Source organism: Culicoides brevitarsis, chromosome 3, assembly GCF_036172545.1.
Source record: "Culicoides brevitarsis isolate CSIRO-B50_1 chromosome 3, AGI_CSIRO_Cbre_v1, whole genome shotgun sequence".
NCBI lineage: Eukaryota > Metazoa > Arthropoda > Insecta > Diptera > Ceratopogonidae > Culicoides > Culicoides brevitarsis.
The window spans coordinates 7,395,801-7,418,307 of NC_087087.1; the positions used below are offsets into that span (position 1 = coordinate 7,395,801).

The 22,507-nt window shown below is 25.1% G+C and overlaps 2 protein-coding genes across 3 annotated transcripts in view; both read left to right on the forward strand.

The window, feature by feature from the left end:
* The window catches only part of LOC134836089 (thioredoxin domain-containing protein 9), a 358,198-nt gene that overhangs the window by 20,620 nt on the left and 315,071 nt on the right, over positions 1–22,507 (forward strand). The window lies entirely within an intron of this gene.
* Positions 7,786–22,507, forward strand: part of LOC134836085 (uncharacterized) — a 181,269-nt gene continuing 166,547 nt past the window's right edge. For both annotated transcript variants that reach the window (XM_063851274.1, XM_063851275.1), the window contains exon 1: positions 7,786–7,910. In XM_063851274.1, coding sequence (XP_063707344.1) covers positions 7,863–7,910 — 48 coding nt within the window. In that variant the 5' untranslated portion in view covers positions 7,786–7,862. The remainder of the gene's footprint in view (positions 7,911–22,507) is intronic.

Sequence of the window (22,507 nt, forward strand, 5' to 3'; positions counted from 1 at the left end):
AACTTAAAAAAAATTCTTTAACAATTACTTCCGTCAATTAACAAAAATTAAGAATTTCGGTGACCTTTTTCGCCTCGATCTAAATTAACAATTTCTCCGTTACTTAATAAAATCTTCTTCACAAAAAAAAAAACATCGCAATCAACGGAATGTAATCTATATGCTAATAATCTAATCGTCAAGCGTCTTCAATTCTAAGTTAACATAAACACTGAGAATTCGAAAAATTGTTCAAAATAAACAAGAAAGTTCGTTGATCTCGACTCGTTTTGAATTCAATTGCATCGCGCACGGAGCAGCAGCGAAGGTGTGGGAATTTTACGCTTTTCTGCACACAAAAACAACAAAATGTTGCAATGATCATGAAATTCTCCGCTATGCGAATCGTTTTCATTGAGAGCGCCTTTTGTGGCGGTTTTGTTCCAATGACATCACTCCGAATTTGCCGTTCATTGACAATGTGTTACTTTTCATAAATAATTAATCAAGTGCGAATGTTTTGGCGAGAAAAACAAAAAAAGTCCCAGTCACACCTTATTTTTAGACCTCCGCCGCTCGGCTTTTATTACACGGAAACTTTAAACAATCGTTCTCACCCAACGTTTTAATTATGAAATTTCGAATTATCACCTTATGAAACGACTCAAATTCTTACTCACTTTTTTGTTATCGGGCACTTTGTTGATTGTATTAAGTAAATACAGAAAATACTAAAAAATAATAAAATGTGACGCGTTGCACGATCGACGGTCTGGTTGGAACAAAGTGCGATACGGTACTGAGACGAAAACAAGTTTTGTTGTTTGTGAGAACGGCAAGTTATTTACGTTCATTGAATGAATTGGAAAAAAGAGAGAGTTGAACACGTTCGTTGATAAAAATGCAGTTTGCGGAGCGAACAAGTGATCGTGGATTTTGTTGTCATAAAAAAAAAAAATAAAATTAAAATAAAAAAATAATTAAAAAAAAAAAAATAAAAATTGCACTAAAAAGTGAAAAATAAACTTTTTGTGTAAAAAAACTTTTTTTTTAAATAATTTTGTTTTTTTTAAATAATTTTTTAAATAAAAAGGATTATTTTTCACTTTTAGTGCAAATTTTTAAGTTTTTTGATTATTTTTTATTTATTTTTTTTTTAATTTTTTTTATGACAACAAATTTTTTTAAAATATTTTAAAATTATCGAGCTTATGTAACTTAAAATTAAACTTAAACTTAAGTTAAAAAATATTTTGACTTAATAGACTTTTGATATAAGCTTATGTTTAAGAAAATGTTGAAATAAGTCAAATTTTATTTTTTTTTTTGGATTTTCAACCAAATTTTGAAAGTCAATTGAAAGCAAAAATTTTAAATTTTCAAAAAATTTCGTACAATATCTCAACTTGTTTGACTTAAGTCAAACTTAAGAAATTTATACTTTAGCCTAAGTCATAACTTAAGGTTAATGAGTACTGAAGGAAGGCAAAAATCTGTTGTTCTGAGTTCAGATAAGAATTAAAAAATAAAAAAATGCAATAATTATTCAATAATTTATTGACTTAAACTTTATCAATAGTAATTTAAGTTCAACTTAAGGAGCTTAAGTCAAATAAATTGACTAAATTTACGAAATTTTTTGAAAATTTTTATTTTTTGTAAAATTGCATTTTTTTCTCAAAATTTGGTTGAAAATCCAAAAAAAAATTTCTTTTGACTTATTTCAACTTTTCTGAAACTTAAGCTTAAGTCAAAAATCTATTAAGTCAAAATATTCTCTTGACTTAAAATTAAGTTAAAGTTTAATTTTCAAAAATTTTATAAGCTTAAGTCAAATTTCAAGTAAAGAAACTAATAAAATTCAAGGAAAAAATTAATTTTTAACCTCATTTTAAATAAACGAATAACTAACAGCGCCATCTAGTTAATTTTTTTTAGAATTAAAAACAGTGACATCTATACGACAAAAATTTCAACTTCAATAAAAAGCATTTAGCTAAAAATGAACGAATTGCACAAAATTTGGCTTCCTCAAGACCCAAAAATTAAAAATGCTTTTCAAGTTTACGCTCCATCGTTCGAAACAAAAAATCTTTTATCCGAAGAAGGAAGAACAATTTATGGAGAAGCATGTCGAACTGAAACAGACAATCAAGTAGAACGTTTACAAAATCTTTGCGTGGAAAATTTGGCTGAAAATTACAAAGGAGGAAAATTAGATCCTCGCTTAAAATTCGACAATTTAGCTTTGTTTGGAGAAAAATTAAACATTGAACTTCCATTGGAAAAATTGATCGACTTGGACTGCGATTCTTTCTGGCAAAGAGTTGTTCAAGCAAAAGTTTGTCATAAAATTGAATTTTACGAGTTTTTAAAGAAAAATGAAGTAAATTGGAAACAGGAAGGAATTCAACTTAAATTTGCTGAAATAATTCAAGAAACTTCTCCTGAAGATTGGGAAATTGATGATTTTTTGAAATTATCAAAAAAATTAAAAAATCACGTGAAAAAATTAAAAATTTTGCATTTAAAAAAAGTTAAGAAGCCTGAACATCGATATGAAGAAAAAATTTTGGATTATGCTCCTGTTGAAGTTTGTCATCATGGATCTTTAGAATTTTTAAAGGTTTTGAGTAATTTGGAGAGTCTTTCAATACAATTTCGACCTAAAGAGCTTTTTCGAAGTTATAAACGAGAAGAATTTGAATGTTCTTATGACGATATTGACAACCTTTCAAAGTATTTAAATAATTTTTTTTTATAAATTTTTGTTATTTTTTCTTTTTTTTCAGGGGGATCAAATATCTCTTCAACTTAAAAATTCTAAAAATCACAAATTCTCGTCTCGATTCCATAAAAACTGACAAAATTTTTTCCTCATTTTCTCCTGAAGTTCAATTAACTCACCTGGATCTCAGTAATTGCTCCTTAAATGGCGACGCAGCAGTCTCTATTGGATTTTTTATCGCCAAATCTTCGGTTTTGCGTCACATTGAGCTACGAGGAAATCTTTTGGATGAACAAGGAGCTCGTTGTATCGCCTTCGGATTACAAAAAACTTCAAGCTCGAACATTTATTTGGGTCTTTCCCGCAATCCAATTGGCAATAATGGCATCATTGAACTCGGAGCTGGGCTTTGTAAGGGCAAAAATGTCTCTGAATTGGACATTAGTGGCATTGACATCGACAAAGAAGGAGTTTATCGTGTTTCTCAAATTGTTCAGTTGACTCCTTCTATTCGAAATTTGAACATAAGTGCAATTAAATTTACGGAAAATGCGGGAAATTTACTCGTAGCTGCGATGAAAGACAATTTCTCGATCGTAAATTTGGAATGTCGTGCTTGTGATTTAACGGAAAAGCAAGAATTTGACTTGCGTTGTTTGGTTGAAAGAAATAAATTTTATTTGGAGAATCCGTGTATGGCGAAAATGGCGTTCACAAAGGAAGATGAGCAGGAAATTGATGCTTGGTTCAAAAGGGTCAAGTGAGTTTTTATCTGAAAAAAATATTTTATTTAAATTTTATTTAATTTTTTTATTTTTTAATTAAAAAAAATAATTTAATTTAAATTAATTAATTTATTTTTTAATTTAAATTTTAAGTTAAATTAATTTTATTTAATTAAATTTTTAATTTTTTTAAATAAAAGTTTTTATTTTATTATTAAATTAAATTTAATTTTTTTTAAATAAAATTTAATTTAATTTTAATTTTTTTAAAATAAAATTTAATTTAATTTATTTAAATTTTTTTTTAATAATTTTTAAATTCATTTTTTATAGACAACCCTTACTTTTGGAAGTAGAAAAACATAAAAATCGTACAAAATTACCTTCAATTCCTATAAAATCTGATGAAATTCCTGAAGAGCTGAAACGAAAAGTTAAAAAATCCACAGCTGAGCTTCTTGGATTAAGTTCTCTTGCTGAAACTTGTACTTTTGATACTTTTCATTCGTCACGGAAATTTCTTCCTCGGTATTTAATTCAAATTTTTGTTATTTTATAAAAATATTTTTTTGTTTTTTTTTTAGAGCAATCGTCAAGTCTCAGACTGCGAAAGATCTTGAAGACATGGAAAGATCATCTCTTGCTGCGAAATTCAGAACTCTTTGTTCCAAAGATTTTAATTCGCCTCATTATTTTTAAAAGAATTTTAGTTTTAATTAAATTAATAAAATAAAATAAAAATTTGGTAATTAGTGCATAAAAGGAATAAAAATTACAAAAATCGAAGAAAAATCAAAGAAAATATCTCAAAATAGAAATATAAAAAAAAAATTTAATATTTAACGTGAAATCTATTTTTATAAATTTTATACAAAAATTAAAAAAAAAACAAAAAAAAGCAAGAAAAGAACAAATTTTAGACAAATATTTACATATCTGTTTCATTGTTTAACTTGATAAAAAATAGTTTCATCAAAAATGTCTCGCCATCGATTAGAAGACGTTCACCTATGAAGTTCAGACACAATCTGTTGAAGTCAAACTGATCAAATATCTAAAAATAATTTGTTTTTTTTTGAGTTAAAAATCAAAACAAAAAATGGAAATCATCGATAAAGATATCAAAGAAAGTTTATTTCATGAATCGTAAGGAGAAAATGCTGGATAAAGAAACGAAAATCTAACTGTACAAGTTACTGATTCAACCACAAATCGATTATTTTTCGACGTGCTGATAAAAAAAGAGAATTTTCGAGCAATACAAAAGATCTGCACCAAATCATTTAAAAAAATTATTTTTTTTTCATTTTAAGGGTTAAATTATTTTTTATTCAAGAAAATTCAAAAAGCTCGTTCAAAGTTACACTTAATTTTTATCACAATGATATTTCATCGCAACACCAACTTTACCTAACATATTGCTTAAAAACTTGCCAATGTACTTTAATTGTTTCAAAAAGGTGCAAATCTTGAAGGTATTTCCTTTACATTCCAAAACATAATTAAATTTTTTATCAAAAACTCCTTGAATTTTTTCAAGCTCTTTAGTCACACAAAGCCAATATTTTTCTTCATGATTTTTTGCATCCGATATAATTTCAGTTAATTCTTGAATTTTATCCATTAACCGCTCTGCTGTCGGAAGATCGTCTAATTGTTCAATTAAATCCAGCCAATTTTCAATTAATTCACTTTCGATTTTTTCTGGTTTGAGTTTCGATAAATTCTGTAAAAATTTCGAATCCAATTTTTTTTCCGAAATTTTATTTAGATCGAGATTCGTTGAAATTTTTGCAGTTGAAATAGGTACGAAAATTGCAAAAATTAAAAATAATTTCATTTTATTTTTTATTTAATATATTTTAGTTAAAGTTTGTTTCACTACTGAAGTTGTTTTTCAAAAAAAAATACTGAATTGCGTCTCTTTTGACGGGTCATTTATATAGCAGACTGAAATTTTATTTATTTAATTATTGATTCATTCTTGAAATGTTTTCTCAGTTGTTGGATGTTTAAAGTTTATTCCAGTTTAAAATGAAAACAAAATTTTTCAATGACAAATTTTATAATAATTTATTATTTTTTAATTAAATTTAAAAAAAATATTGAAACATATAAATTTATTAAATTAAATTAATTAATTTATTTAATTAATATTAATTTTAATTAATTCAATTAAATTAATTTATTAATTATTTTATTTTTTTAATATTTTTTACATAAAAATTTTAATTATAAAAAATTAAATTAAAAATTTTAAATTTTAAAATTTTTAATTAAAAAAATTTTAAAATTTTTTTTTTTAAAAAATTTAAATTAAAAAATATAAAATAAATTTAAAATTTAAGGAAAAATTAAAAATTAATAAATAAAAATTAAAATAAATTTAAATCAAAAAAAATTAATTTAAAAAATTAATTAATTTTCTTAAAAAAAAAAAAAATTAAATTAAAAAATTAAGGAAAAATTAATTTTTAATTTTTAATAAAATTTAATTAAAAAATAATTAATTTTTTAATTAATAAAACTGAAATAATTTATTTTTTTTTTTAATATTTTTAATTTTTTTAATAAATTCTTAAATTAATTAATTAATTATTAATTTTTTTATAATTAAAAATCTTAAAATAACGGTAAATGCATCCACATTTTTATAGCAACGTTCAACATTTTTCAAAAATTCAGTATACCAAAAAATTGTATATGAAAAAACCCTTCATATACACACGAAATTTATGAATGTATTTTTCATGACTGTTATCGACCGCAAAATCCTTCTGTGTGGAATACATTTTACGAGACACAAACGCACGGAGCAGAACCGAAGAACGGAGAAGAAAAATGAATGAAAAATAAATGAACTAACACAAATACACCAAACTTCGAGACTTTTTTTCTTTCGCTCTACAGCAACAAAAATACATTCATATAGAAAGGAACAGATGCGTGAATGTTGGGGTAACAACGACGTCGACGACGACGATCATGATGATGATGGTGTTTATGATAAAAAAAGGAACAATCGTTTATTTTTCTTTTGTGATATTTATTTTTATTTCTACGAGTTTTTTTGGGTTTTCTGAGAAGAAATCTCGTGAAAACCGCATTTCCCACGGAAAATTTATGTACTTTTAAGAGTTTTAAGAAAAATTGATTACATTTATAATTTATTAGTTACATTTTTTGTATATTAATGAGACGAAATATGCATGCGGCTCTCTGTGTATATATGCACGGGAGAACGTTTGTTTTGTGATGATAACACCCAACCGAGAATTGCCGAAAGGAATCTTGTTTTAACGAACATGCGCCAATGTTACGCAAACTTTTGTTGTATTAGTGAAATTTTTCATATACAATTATTTCGAAAATTTGTATATGAAAAATGTATAAAAAGCAATTTTTGTATTAAAAATTTAATTATTTACATAAAAAATAATTAAATTTAATACAAAAAATTATTTTTTAATCAAATTTTAATTCAAAAAATTAAAAAAAATAATATTTTTCACCGTAAAAAGTTGCTATAAATAAAAAATGAAATCCGTCACTAACCTCTTTATCATATATATACCATACATGTATGTAAATACACATTTCCCCTTCACGTAGAAAGAATTTTATTCAGACGGTTCGACAAAACATTACTATCACAACTACCAATACAATCGGCCACAGTTCGAGTTTCGATTTCATTGTGTAAAGACCAACACCGCATCGCGAAGTTCTTTGAAAAAAATTGATGTGTATACAAAAATATACAATAAAATATATATTTTTATTTCAATTACAATCGAAAAATAATCAAGAAAACAATTAAAGACACTTTTTCGACAAAGGAACCGCTTCAGTGAACTCTATAAAGTGACAAAAGTTATTATAATTTGCCTTAAAAACCTGAAAAAAACTGAGTTTCAATAAAAATTAATATAAAACTGAAAATAAAAACAAGAAGAGACATTATCTTATCTTTTGTTTGATTTAAAAAACAAAAATTTTTAATAAAAATTGGTCAGTGTCAATATGCAAAAATATACATGATTTATTATCATTACGAAAATTGATATTAATATATTTAATCATTTTTAATTAATTAGTTTATTATTATTAGTTTTGCCATTTATCGAAAATATTATCATAATTTATGTGTGAAAAATAATTAAAATTATCATAATTTTTATCAGTTTAAATAATTGGAAAAAAATATAAAAAAAGTGTTTTGTGTTTTTTTTATTATTATTATCAAAAAATTAATTAATTATTAAAAAAATATATAACATAAAAAATAATAAAAATTAAATTTAAATAAAATAAACAAAAAATATATATGATAAAAAAATATAAATAAAAAAAAATTGTGTAGAAAAAAAAACAAACCTGAAATCGAAAAAATTAATCAATTAGCTAAATGGAATAATAAATGCCGGATAATGGCAAATTTTGAATTATACGATCACAAAAACTTCATTATTGATGAGGTAAGTTTTTTTTAATAATTAATTATAAAAATTAAAAAAATAATGTTATTGAATAATTTTTTAATAAATTAAAAATTATGATGAAAAAAAAGTGAATGTTAGTTAAAAAATTTTTTTTTTTAAATAAAAGCAAAAATTTTATCTTTGGTGACAAAACAAAAAAAAAATCATAATATAAAAGTAAACATAAAAAGCGGTGAATCACGATTTATTTGTTTTATTTTTAAAAAAAAGTTATCTTATGAAATTCTGATGTCACCGTTTTTGTTAACCTTACCAAATTTTTTGCTACCTGTAACAAAAATGCATCCTTCCTCCGTTCACTTTTCGTCATGAATTCTCTCGTAATAATAATAATAATACATTACGGAGATGGTCATTAAAATTGCACCCCAGTTATTAATTGAATGATACAAAAAAAAAAAAAAATAAAATTTCATGACAAAAGGTATTTTTGTTCAAATAATGTGAGTGCTTTGTTGGATGAGAAGCGTAAATAATATGGAACAAGGATTAGAAATCCCATCTGTTCCGTTCCCGAAAAAATTCTTTTTTATATTTTTTATTTTGTGTTGAAGCTAATCCTCGTTTTGTACTAAAAAATAAAAATAAAAAAAAAATTGAAGACGTTTCTCTAGGTGATGAACCTCTTGAAACAAGCAATAAAATGTCAGCTTAACGTCCATTCACATCATTCGGAGCTTTGTTGAGCGTCATTTTGAATCAATCAAGAACCAAAGAGAATAAATCTTGGGTATTTTGTCCACACCGCAGCTTATAATAAAAACATTTCACTAGATTACAAATATCGCAGCAGAATTTCTACTTTCAGGTAAGGTCGTACCAAAAGGATAGATAATCCGCAAAATATGCTACTTTTTAAACAGAAAACACTTAATTTATCGGCATCACCGGTTGTTGTCTTGTCCATCGTAAACGAAGACACTTTTGTCGGTACAAATCCAATTGTGTCGGTTTGGCAAAAAGCAACAAAAAAAAGCGATACAAGTGTAAAGATTTTATCTTGGTACGACCTTTTCCTTTTTCATTATTTCGGTTTTCAGTTAATCCGTCTTCTTTTCTTTTAATAACGAGATAAAAGATTGAATTGGGAAGTTCTTATTGAATACTACTTGTAGACTAACCAGAGTTGGAGATTAACCAAATGGTGCAATTTTTTCATTATCTGGGTATTTATCGATCAATATTGTGAGACTAAATTGGTTTTAAGTTGGGTTTTGGGCATCTGATAAGAAGTGACTTTTTAAATATTCGGGAATTTGAACACCTTTGAAGAAGTTGAAACTGGAAATTATTTTGTTAATTATTTTTGTTAATGTTAATTTTATAACCTATAATAACCTCGAATATAAGAATATAAGGCTTTTAAGAATTATTTTTTATGATTTATTAAATTCTTAACTTTAAGAGATTATTTTCTTCTAAGATTGAATAAAGATCTAATTTTCTGACTTATAAAAATTAAGTTTTCGAAAGGTAAATTTAAATGACTTTCAAATGACCTTCAAAAATTTTTTAACAAAAAATCCTTTTAAAATTGCTTTTTAAGGAATGATTTCTAACAAAATTAATTTCTATCTACTTCTAACTCATAAGCTTATTACTTTTTGAAGATTTATTGAGTCAGTATTCTTTATAAAAAGGTTTAAGTACAAAGTTTCAGGATTTTCTTTTCAGCAAATAAAGCTCAAAGCTTCATTAAGACTTTAGATAAGAAATTCTGATCTAATGGATTTGAGTTTGATAGTTTACTTTGAAAAAAACTACTGAATTCAGCGAGTTAAATTAGATTTGATGAAGGAACAAAACCACGAAGAGTTCCATTTTGACTCAGCGATTTATAAAATCTTTGAAAATTTAACCTTTTTTATTCAGAAAAAATTGATCTACATTTTTAAGGTTAGTTTTAGCTTCGAATTTGAACAATAGTTGACGACTTTGTTCTACTAAATTGTCTCGAAAGATTTAAATTAAGTTTCAATAAAATCTATCGAGACAATTGAGAAGAATAAACTCGTCAACTATCGTTCAAAATCGAAGCTAAAACTAACCTAAAAATGTAGATCAATATTTTCTGAATTAAAAAGTTCATTTTTATGGATTTCACGAACTCGTTGGAATTTTTAAAGCCTTGATTCAAAAGCTTTATCAAATTAAAATCTCATATTCAAATCCATTAGATCAGCATTTCTAATCTTAAGTATTGATTTCACATTAGATCAACTATCTCTTAACAAGATGATTCCATTTAATTTTTTTTCTATATCTAGATTTGTCTCCAAGCTATCCTTAAATGTCATTCATTTGACCTTGAACCTTCTTCCTGCTAAAAAATCATTAAATAAAACGTCAAAGTTAAAAAAAAGTCTTAAATATTTATGTACTTTTCGTCCTTTACACATGTTTATCATTTATAATAAATACGCATGATGATTATATTTTATTTAAAGTCACCATAATTCTTTCACTGTCTGCTGAATAATCACGCATTTGTATGAATTTAACTCACTTACAGGTCTTACTTCTTCTTTTTTAATTTTATTTGACTCACACAATAATATCTTATATCACCATCTGTGTGTCGTCTTCTTCGAGGCATGCAAGTGCGATGTTAGTAAAATATGTATTAAGGAGAAAGAAGAAAGAAACAAAACGAAAAATAAAAAAAAGTATATATTATATATTTTCCGGTTGAACAATAAATTTAATTTTTAACACCTACACATGTGATGCGTATCTCGTGTACGGCGATGGTTTTGTACATATTTAAATTATTGTGCAGTCAGTCAATGATAGATATGTTAAGTCTCTCTGATTTATATCGCTTTCTCAAACAATGTTGTTTATGCGGCGAACGGCTTCAGGTAGGAATTAATGCGTTTTGTTCGGCATCAGGTGCGGCTTCATCTTCTCCGAAAAAAACAAAAAAAAGGAGAGAGAAAAATTACTTATCTCCTTAATGAATAATTAACTTGTTTGATTAAAAATTAAAACCCAACGAGCAGCCATTAAAGTCAGATTAGAATTTGTTCTTTTTTTATGTTTTTTTTTGTGGATAGGACAATTATTATTGGGAGCATTTTTTTTAAAGTTTTATTGCTTTTCGTACAAAGGAAACATAAACTTTTGAACACAAAAAAAAAATTTATTACACCTGCTACTGTGTTATAATGAACCCATTTTTATTATTAATATTGTTATTATCATTAGCTCGTTCTTTTTTTTTTGCTGCCCGCATTCGCATACAAAAAAAAAACTCACGCAACATGACACGAAACGTTAACGTAGTAATAATTTTTAATCCAGGCAATTAATCTTTTTCTCTTTATGCAAAAGCTAAATTTTTAATATTTTAACATAAATGACGACGACGACGACGACCGTGAATAATGGCGCTTCAAATGGCGCGCGTGGTGAAAAATGACGTGAAGACAGATGGATTTCTCAATAAATAAATGGTATTAATTGATTTTTTGGGTAAAGCGTGAAATATTGTAAATCGTAAACAAATTAGTGCGTCAAATTTGAAGTGATAATGGCATTCCTCCCACGAAATTAATTTTGAAGGACGCACCTGTCCCGTATTTGAAGATATTTATTTATTTACAAATGTTGAAGAATAAAAAAAAACTAAGCTGAATGTCTGAGGATTGTCTGCTTTTTATTATTCTACTTTGCGTCGATATTATCCGATTATTTCTTTTGCTTTAGAATCGGATCTGATGAGTTTCTTTGAAACACATTTCAACAGAAAAATTTCTGAGGTAAACATCTGTCTTCGGTTGGTTTGAAGAGCTCAGCGATCTATTAATTCTCTTTTGGGATCTTGTAACTCTGACTCGTTAGATGCAGTGTTACGAGATCCCAAAAGTAGATTTATAGATCGCTGAACTTTTTGAGGTTATGTTTTTTTAAGATCAAAGAACGAATCGTCATGAAATATAACTTACTTGAACCTTCTTTCTTCAGGAGTTTAAAGTCCTAAGTTACAATCAAAAGAGGAGTAACGAAGGATTTTAAACTCCTGAAGGAAGAAGGTTTAAGTGAAGGACTTTTTTACAACTTATGACGATTCGTTATTTGGTTTTAAAAGATTTAAACCTCAAAAGGAATTTTTTGACCTTTAAGAAGCTCAAAAAATCAAAATAAAATTCTTAATTATGCCAATGTCAACTGGATTCCTTTTGCTTAAAGTTCAGCAAGGTTTTAAAAGCATTTTGCTTTAAAGGTTCCTGAAAAAAAAAAAAATTAAATTAAAATCGACTTTCAAATCTTAACTAATTTTTAATATACTTACCTTCAAAAAAGCGCTCTTGTTCCTAAAAATAATTCATCACTAAGTCACGAAATTCTCTTCACTTTTTTTTATTACTTTATGACACTCAAAAAACTTAAATTCTTAATAATCAGACACAAAAGAAACACTAATTGATACATTAAAGGAATTTCCATTTCATTTAACGCCGAATTTAACACACATATTGGATTACATCTTCTCTTGTATATCTATTTGAAAGCTTAAGTCACTTTTATTCTCATTTACGTTATTTTTTTGTGGTTATCACTTTTAAGCCTCTTTACTTGATTGAGAGACGACACGACGACGACCCTGAAAAACGAAACAACTTCTTTAATCAACGTAAAAATTGCTCATGGCGAAAAAAAAATATGTGATTGACACTTTAAACAACTTTTTTAATTTAAGACCTAACAAAAATTAATTTTACCCGAAAACAAAGTTTTTTTTTTGAAGAAGAAGAGAAGCGAAGAGAGGAGGACATTAATACACAAATCATCGACTATACTAAAACTTTTAGCCTCGATTTTTGTGTAGCCAACCTGTGTCAAAGTTTAAAAAAAACTTTTTTTTTCTATATTTTATTAAAAAAAAAAATATCGAGCTAGAAAAAGGAATAAACACGTTAGGATATAAGAAGAAACTGGAGCATATAGAGAGGAAAATTTCGAGTGAAAAATATCAAATGTCATAAAAGTGTGGTAAAAGCACAGCTGTTCAATGTAATCTAATTTTTATCAACGAATGATAGAGACGTGAAAATTTTTTGCCATTTTTTGAGAAAATGGATAGAAACTTTTTTTGTGTTGACAACAGATTTGCGCGTATGATGTGACAAGGAAAAAGGATGGAAACGGAGGAAGCACATTAAACTGATTAAAAAAGCTAAATGGTATTAAATGTGTCCCTTTTCCGCGAAAGTTTCTTATGAAAACGAAGACGCGAAGTTGGTGTCAAATTTAGCGTCGTCGTCGTCGTGAACATCGTGTCGCTCCAAGCTAAGATCTTAAACATTCCAATTATTTATATCTGCAACAAGAAAAAGGAGAACGAAGGAAATTCGATATCTCCAATCAAGTTTAATCGATTTTTCTTGTTTTCATTTTTTGCTCGGTTTTTTTTTATTTTAGGCACAGACACAAAGCTGTCTCTCTACTGAGTAAACGTAATAAAATGTAAAGATGTTTACCTTTGCGAGAAACCTTTTTTAGTCCGTTCGTGCTATTCAGTCCGTTTCTAAAAGGATCGGATGCCTTTTCTTTCACCTTTTTTCCTTCCTCTTCCTTTTTTCTTAAATGTTAGTAGTTGCCCAGACGCCGCTTTATCTATAACATTAACATACAAAGCAGGAAGGATTTCGAGTTCTTCTCGTTTTACATTGCTCAGACGAGAAACGAAAAACGAGAAGAAGAAGAAAAACTAATCTCAGTAATATTCTTTATGTTATGAACGATGGATGATGGACCATCCACTCGAAAGATGAGAGATCATTTCTCTCGAGAGGACTGTACAAATTTGCATGCAAAAGATTAAAATGACATAGGAACATTTAAAAAGCATATGCTCTTGAGAGAACGACGAACGATGATGGAAGTAGGAAAAAAAGGCCACAAAAATATCACTCGGGATCAGCAAAAAATTATCATAAAATATCAATATTCGTTGGTTTCTACTACATACTTTGAGTAGAGTACTGTTCAGGGACATGCGGAACAAAGATGGAGAAAGAAAATGTAATCAGTGTTGAATAAGCATTTTTTTCTCTGTAATTCGTTGTCTCTGTTTTTCTTTCTTATTCTCGCAATTTTCGTTATTTTTTTATGATTATTGCATCACATGACTCAGAAATAATTTTCTGAAACATCATCATCGTCATAATTTTATTTCATTATGCAAAACAATAAACATTCATTGTACTCTGGTCACCAAAAAAAATCTCACATTTCATTCAAACCGATAAATATTTATGTTAGAACTTGACGACTAACGACTTTGTATCAATTTATAAGACTTACAGAAAAAAAAAGTTGAAAATCATTGATCACTCTTTTATTTCAATAACAATAAAAATCAATATGTTGTCGATTTGACACCAATAAGCCACGATAATCGCATTAATTACGCTTTGTAAGTGAAATTTATATTTATTGCTTGTTTTCAACGTTTGCTCGGGTCAAACTACAAACTAATTGAAAATCATGAATTTGATTGGAATATTCATGCCACATAGAATGAAAGAGAATGAATGGAAGAAAACTAGTTTAAATAGGCGCAATAATAAAAGTAAATTGAAATAAGACAGACATGCACATGAAAAAAAATGTATAAAATAAAATAGAGTGTAATGTGATCTCAATTGAGGCAATTTTGAGTTATTGGAACACGGTAGGAAGGAACATTTTTTCACATAGGAATTTCTTTTTAATTATATAACATGATGTTAAGTAAGAGTTTTTGATTTGCACTTGAAAACTCGAATTAATTGAATTTTTTATGGATGAAGTTAAAAATTCTTTTCTGATATTAGAATATTTGGATGAAAAATATACCAAAAGAATTGCTTTTAAATATTTTTTAATATTCTCTGAAGTTAAATATTAGGGCTTCTAACAAGCTTTTGAAATGCCTTTTAATTATTAAGTATTCCAACGAGTATTATGCCATGCTTCTAAAAAGTCTTCTTTGTGATCAGTTCGATTCTACCAAGTGAAATTTTGCAACGTATATGTCATTTGATGGAAGACTTGGTGTAAGAACTTATTTGGTTTGATTTATTTTGACTTAACAAAGGATATCGATGGCCTATTTTGATATGCTTTTGCCGAATTATCCTTGTATATTTACGATAATTGTCTTAATTGTACTTTCATGTTTCATTCTGTTCAGTATACTTCGGCAATCCGACTTCAGAAAGTTATGTTTTTTAGTCAGTATTTGTTCAAGTTTTGATTATTTAAAATTCATACCTAAAAAAATTAATAGATTTCTATAAAGAACTTAAAAACTAAAAATAAATAATAAAAATTAAAAGTCACTTACCCATGAACAACATTTACCTTCACATCGACACTTTCCATTTTTTACTTCCCAGTGAACCGTGACTAATCGGTTAACATATGTTTCCAACAACAATCTAATAATAATAATCGATTTAAGATTATGATTGATTTTTTGATCGAAAACTGCTTTTAAATTATTTAAATTAAACTTAAACTTGTTTTAATAGCAAAGTGACTAAATAAAAAGTCGTCTCAAGTTTTAATAAATTTTAATAAGATAATGATGGATTCCCCATGGTGTCACGAACAATTCAAATGAGCAATTGTCTCAAGAACTTTTTCTCGTCGTCGTTGTTTTCATCGTTCTATTAAAAACAAAAAAATAGAAGAAAAAAAAATTAAATTAGATTTAAAATAATTTTCATAGTTTAAAACAATTGTTTGTGACTTCATTATTCATTATTATTCTATTATTTATTTTTTTCATTTATTTATTATTTTTTATTAAATTATCATCTTTTTTGTCACTTCAAATAATTTTCAAGAATATTGGTCGAAATTATTATTTTTTATTATGTGAAAAAGTGAGAAAAATTCTTTTTATTTTAATATAATAATAAAGTTGTAGACAGTTGGTTGTCAAATTTTATTACGTTTATTACCGAGATCGTAATAAATTTTATTCTTTTTTAATTTAATCTATGTCTTTGCTGTCATCATCATCGTTGTCGTCGTTATTGTGAATATTATTTTTTTTTATTTTTGTGATGACGATAAATATAATAATATAAAAAAAATGAAACAAATTTTTTTAAATTTATTTTTTTTTGTTTAACGCGGGAGAAATGTGAGGATTAGTCGAAAAAAAAACTTTTCTTTTAGTTTTTTTCACTTAACAACATTACAATAAAATAAGTAACTTTATTATTATTATGACTTTCTTATTAAGTTAATTTATTTTGTACTTACGAAATGCGTTGGTAATCATCGCCATCGGGGAATCAAGTACCTCATGTGACAAAAAGGTCCAATTTACTTAAAGTAATGTATTGTTCCTTTTACACTCCAACTAAGCTACTACTGCGTTGTTTGTCTCGACCATATTTATTGATTAGTGCCAGCATTTTCGGGAAATAAATGTGCGAGAGAGGGAAAAGTAAAGGAAATTTTAACCAACCGTGAAGTTTAAGAGGAATATTACGTAAAAAAAAGATAACAACAACAACAACAAAGGGAAGACATTTGAATGAAACTAATTCGCATCGGTCCTTCAAGTCGTTTGTCACCCTAACCAAAAATCTAAAAAAAAAACAGTTTTTGCTTTAGTTTGATCTGTACGTGTACATAGACATACGTGTGTACGGTAAAAACACGTATAGAACCGAGTAAAAGCGAGTGTTTTGTGTTAAACGAAAAGATTACTTAAATATATGATGATGATAACATTAAATATATTTATACACCGCCGACTGTTTGTTACAACATGCATTTGTTGCTGTGTTTTGACGATTTTTCGTTGTTGTTGTTGTTCTTGCAGCATCACGATTCAAACAGATTTTTGCTTTTACCCCCCTCGGTTTTATACTACAATATTTTTCCCCTTTTATTACACCATTATTATCATTTTGATTTTGTATGCCGGCTTTCTACTCGCCAAAAATTGCAGGCACGCACGAAAAATGTTTACTTTTTTTTTTTTTTAAAAAATCATCATCTGCAACGTTTCTCAGTTACTAACTCGCGGTTAGAATGGCCCAAAAAATGACCAATTTAATTATTTTGTGTACTTACCAAGAGTGTATTTTGCATTTCAAAGCAAAAATGTTTTCGTTGCGTTGACAACCCCGAGATAACGGCTATTAGTTACTAACGATGATGAAAATGGCCGAAAATGTCACCGAATACCTCCATGTCGCGTGTTTGTTTTAAAAAAGTAAATTAAAAATAATTATTATTTATGTTTGTAAATTAAATAAAGACCCGGCGCATGGAATGGATAATAGGATGAACCTAAAAAAAATTAAAAAAAAATAATTTAAAAAAAATTATAGAATAAAACCTTTGGGTTAAATAATAAAAAAATAATTTTTATTTAATAAAAAATAATAATTAAAAATAAAATTTAAAAATTAATTAAAAATTTAAAAATTCAATCCAAAATATTTTTTAATCATTTTTAATTTAATTTAAATATTTTTAAAATTAAAAAAAAAAAAAATAAATTAAAAAATTAATTAAATTAAATTAAATTAATTAAAAATTGAATTCAAATATTTTTGAAATAAATTTTTTTTTATTAAAATTTATTTTAAAAAATTTATTAAAATATTTATTAAAAATATTATTTAGATTTTTAAAAAAATTAAAAAAAATTAAATAAAAAAAAATTAAATTAATTATTATTTTAAATTAATTTAAAATAAATTTTCAAAATATTAATTCAAATTAAAATTAATAAAATAAAAATAAAAAAATTTAAAATTTATTTTATATTTTTAAATTTTAAAATAAATTAACTTTAATTTAATTTTAAAAAAATTTAAATAAAAATTTTTAGAAAATAAATAAAAAAAAATATAAAAAAATTCAAGAAAAATTAAAATTAAGTAAAAAAAAAATTTTTGGTCAACCTACCGATTCATTTCATTAAAAATATTCACCACTTTTGTAACGCGAGATTTTTGTCAATTAAATTCGTGGGTTGATGCTGTTGGACTTTATGTGACACTCCTTCTCTCTTGCAGAAAAAAAGGGAAAATTTATTTTTTATGTTCAAAGTAATTCTCAGCAGGGCATTAATTCACCAAAAAAAAAGTGAAATGTAACTTTAATTATTAAAATGCAGAAAACGTTTTATTTTTTTTTCTTCAAATGTGAGACGGGATGAACTGGGATTTAGTCGTAATTTTACGTGAATTTGTACAGGAAATGATTGAGGGTGTCATTACAACTGAAACAAAAACAACAACAATAATAAGAAAGTTTAATTTAGTTAATTTTGTTTTAATCCTTATTTTTTTCGTGTATCGAGACAAAGTTTTGAATGAAAAAAAAATAAATAAATGAAACAAATCATTTGAATCCCACTCGAAAACAAATTTCTACGTCGATTCACTTGAATGTTGTCATATATCAGTTCCAGCTTCGGTGATAGAAATAGACAGTTTTCGTCTATTTTATGCACACTTAAAATTAATTTCGTTGCGTGGGATTTTCTGTATCGAACCCAAAATCTTTTTTTATTTTATTTACATATATTTTTATTTATTTGTGAATAATTGGATTCTTCTCTCTTAAATCGCATACAAAATTATGCTAAACACATCATTGATTTCATTTACGGTCGGTTAAATGATCTTTTTCTCTCTTTTTTGTCGTTTTCGGTCGTCATTTACATTAAAAAAAAAGTTTTTTTCGCTCACACATGAGAAAAGTCTGACGAAAAAGTGCTCGATACTAACGAAAAGGCGTGAAAAAAACAATTGACCATTTAAATACCGTATAAGGTAGCTTTTTATTACTTTTTTTCGGAATCTGGAGCGAATTCATTGATTTTTTTGGGTGCTTGCCTCTGTTAAACGATTATCGGCATTTTTCGGTTCGGGGATAATTTATTGTTGTCAACACTTGTGACACATCGTAAACATAAATTTATTTTAATTGAAAAAGTATCGACGACGACGACGCGTATTTACAATGTATTTAACGCCCTTTTTTGGAGACGCGAGCGCGCAAACATGCGAAGGAATGAGAGAGCAAAGAAACGATGACGATGATAAATTTCTTTGTTCGTCGTTTAATCTCTCGTCGTTTAGTTTAGATTTTGAACAATTGACACGCATGATAAGAGCAATTGATGTCGGCTCGAATATTTAAATAATCTCACGATTTGAAGGTTTTTTGGTCGTTTAAGAGATTTAGTCAAATTTTGCTTTTTTATAGAAGTTAAGAAACTTTTAAAATTTTTAGTACTTTTTAATTTTTTTTATTTTTTTTAAATTAAATTAAAATTATTTTTCTATTAAAAAATTTTTATTAAAATATAAAAACATTAGCTTTTAAAAAAAATTAAAAATAAATTTAGTTAAAATTCAATACAAAATTATTAAATTTTATTTTGATTGAAAAAATAAAATATAATTTAAAAAAATTAATAATAATTTTAAAAAATTAAATTAAAAATTATAAATTTTAATTTTAATTAATTTAATTTAAATAAAAAAACTATTAATTTAAATAATAAATTAAATTATTTAAAAATTTTAATTTAAAAATTTAAAAAATATAAAAATTTTTTGAAATTTTAATTTTTATTTGATATTTTTTATAAATTTTTATTTGAAATAAAATTAAAAAAAATTTAAAATTAAAATTATTAATAAATAATTTTTAATTAAAAAATTAAATAAAATTACAAATTAACCCTTTTTAAATAATTGAATTATTTTAATGTTTCTTAAGTTATTTAATTTTTTTAACAAAAATTAATTTTTTTTAAACAAAATTAAAAAAAAATTTAAAAAAAATTAATTAATTAAAAAAAATAAAAATAAAATATTTTTTAATTAAATAAAAAAAATTAAATAAAAATTATCATTTAATTTTTTTATTAAATTAAAATTATTAATTTTATTATTATTTTTAATTTAAAATATTTTTGAATAAATAAATAAATAATTAAAATTAATAATTTTTAAAATAATTTTAAATAAAAAATAAAAATTAAATATTTTAAAAATTATTTTTAATTAATTTTACAAATTTTTATAAAAAAATTTCCAAAAATTAAAAAAATACTTTTAAAACAGCAATTTTAATATTTTCCCAAATCCTGAATGCGTTTTAAACAAATGAAAACTGAAACAAAATCCAAAAGTTATTTTATTTGCAAAATTCTATTCTTTTTCATGTGCACTTTTCTACGACACTTCCAAGCTAAATAGGTAGACAAAGTTTTGTTAAAACAAATGAAAATAACAAAATTATTTAGATATACATTTTCCCAAAATACAAAAAAAAGAGGAAAACTAACGAGAAAACAGAAGAAAAAAAGTAGAATTTTCTCGAAACAATAATGATATAAAATATAATAGTAAACAATGCATAGGTGCTCGTGGATAAACATTTTCCCAAATAAAGTGATATAATAACACTAGACAATTTCATTTTAGTATCTTCTACTTACGAGTTTTGCCTCGTAATCGTACTACATTGAAATAAATGCTGAATTTTATGCAGTTTTATCATTATATTTATCGCTGGCGTTGTGAATTGAAACAAAAGACTTAAAAGTTTTTCGGGAAAAATTAAAAAAAAAAAAAAAAAAAAAATGACAAATTGCAGTCAGGGTCAGAATCACCCTCAGTTTCAACTTTAATTAAGAATTTGCATATTTTTTTCATGCTTAATCAATTGACGAATGAGAAACAGACAGACAACATTCCCATTGATATCAGTTCAATGCACACAATTTAATTGCACATTATATTGCACTCTATCATGTCGACTTGCTGCTCGACGAATGCATCTAATTGAATAAATCTGTGAGACAGACATGAAAAAGTTTTGCTTTGAACTTTTAACCGCATCAAATCATGTGTGAGTGTGTGTGGATTGTAACTGCTGTTTGGGAGTTTAATAAGTTTTTCGTTGTTGGATGTCGTTTTTAGCTTTTCCTTCGCCAAACCAAACCTTTGAAAATTGGCGCAAAGTCATGGATTAGTCCAGTTAAGTTGCATGAGAACGCATTTTATGATTGAATGTCTGCACTTTGCGAAATTGAATGGAACAGCTGGACACAAATAAATAGCAGTAGCAGCAAAAAAAAGAAACCACTTGAAATAATTATATGCTCTTACGTTTGATTTGCTGCTGCGGGAATTGAGTTGTTACGAAGGCAAAATGAAATTCTAGAAGCGAGATGCAACGAGACGGTGCAACAAAATTTAATTTTTGAATTAAAGTTTTGAATGGGTAAAAGGTAAATGAAGGGTTTCGATGTGCACTGTGTCGAGTGTCATAAACATGTTCAGCTCATTATTGTTATATGGGCACAATTTATTTGCTATCGTTGTTACTTGGTTCTCTTTCCGTTTCCACTTTATTTATCCATTCCAGCAATGAATTTATTTATTTTATATTTTTTTTACTATTTTTTTAAATGCATTATGTTAGGTTTTGTAAAAATGTTTGGTTTTGTGTCAGAAAATGTCTGTCAGTTAAAAAAATTATATGAAAAAAATAAATTTTTGTAAAAAAAAAATTAAAATATTTAGGTAAATGAAAAATAATTTTTTTAATTTTTAAATAAATTTAAATTAATTCAATAAGAATTCAAAAAAAATAATTAAAAAATTAAAATTAATTTTAAATAAATAAACATTTTTTTTTCAAGAATATTTTGAAATAAATACCTTAAAATTTTTTTTTTATTTAAAATTAATTTTAAAAAATAAAATTAAATTTAAAATTTTAAAAATTAAAAAAAATTTTTCATTTAAAATATTTTAATTTTTTTTATTTAAAGAAATATTTTGTTTAAAATTTAAGTTAATTAAAAAAAAATAAAATATTTAGGTAAATGAAAAATAATTTTTTTAATTTTTAAAATTAAATTTAATTTTTTAATTAATATTTAAATTTTATTTAATTAAATTTTTTAAATAAAAAAAATAATTTTTTTTAAAATTTATTTTAAATTAAATAAAATTTTTTTTTTAAATTTTAAAAAATAAATTTCTTGAAATAAATTTTTTTTATTTAAAATTAATTTTAATTTTTTAATTATTATTTAATTTTATTAAATTTATTTCAAAAATTATAAATTTTATTTTTTTTTCATTTAAATATTTAATTTAATTTCAATTAATTCAAGTTAAAGTTTGAAATTATTTTATAGAATTAAATTAAATTAAAATTAATTAAAACAAAAAATTAATGAAATTAAAATTTTATTAATAAAATTATTTAATTTAATTTTAATTATTTAAAATAAATTATTCCTAAATTGAAAGTAATATTTAAAAAATTTTCAATATTGACTGAGCAAAAAACCAAAATGCGCTCAATTAAATTATTTTAAACGTAAAAATTTTTTTTTTCATCCCATTGTCCGATTCCATTCCCGTTCACTCCATTCGTTTTCGCCTCTTACATATTTATTTTATATATTTTTATTCAAAAAAAGAAAGAAAAAAAAAATATATGGAATAAAAAATTTGAATAATTTATTGTATTGATTACAATAAACGCACCATTGGACACCTCCTCATAGATATAGT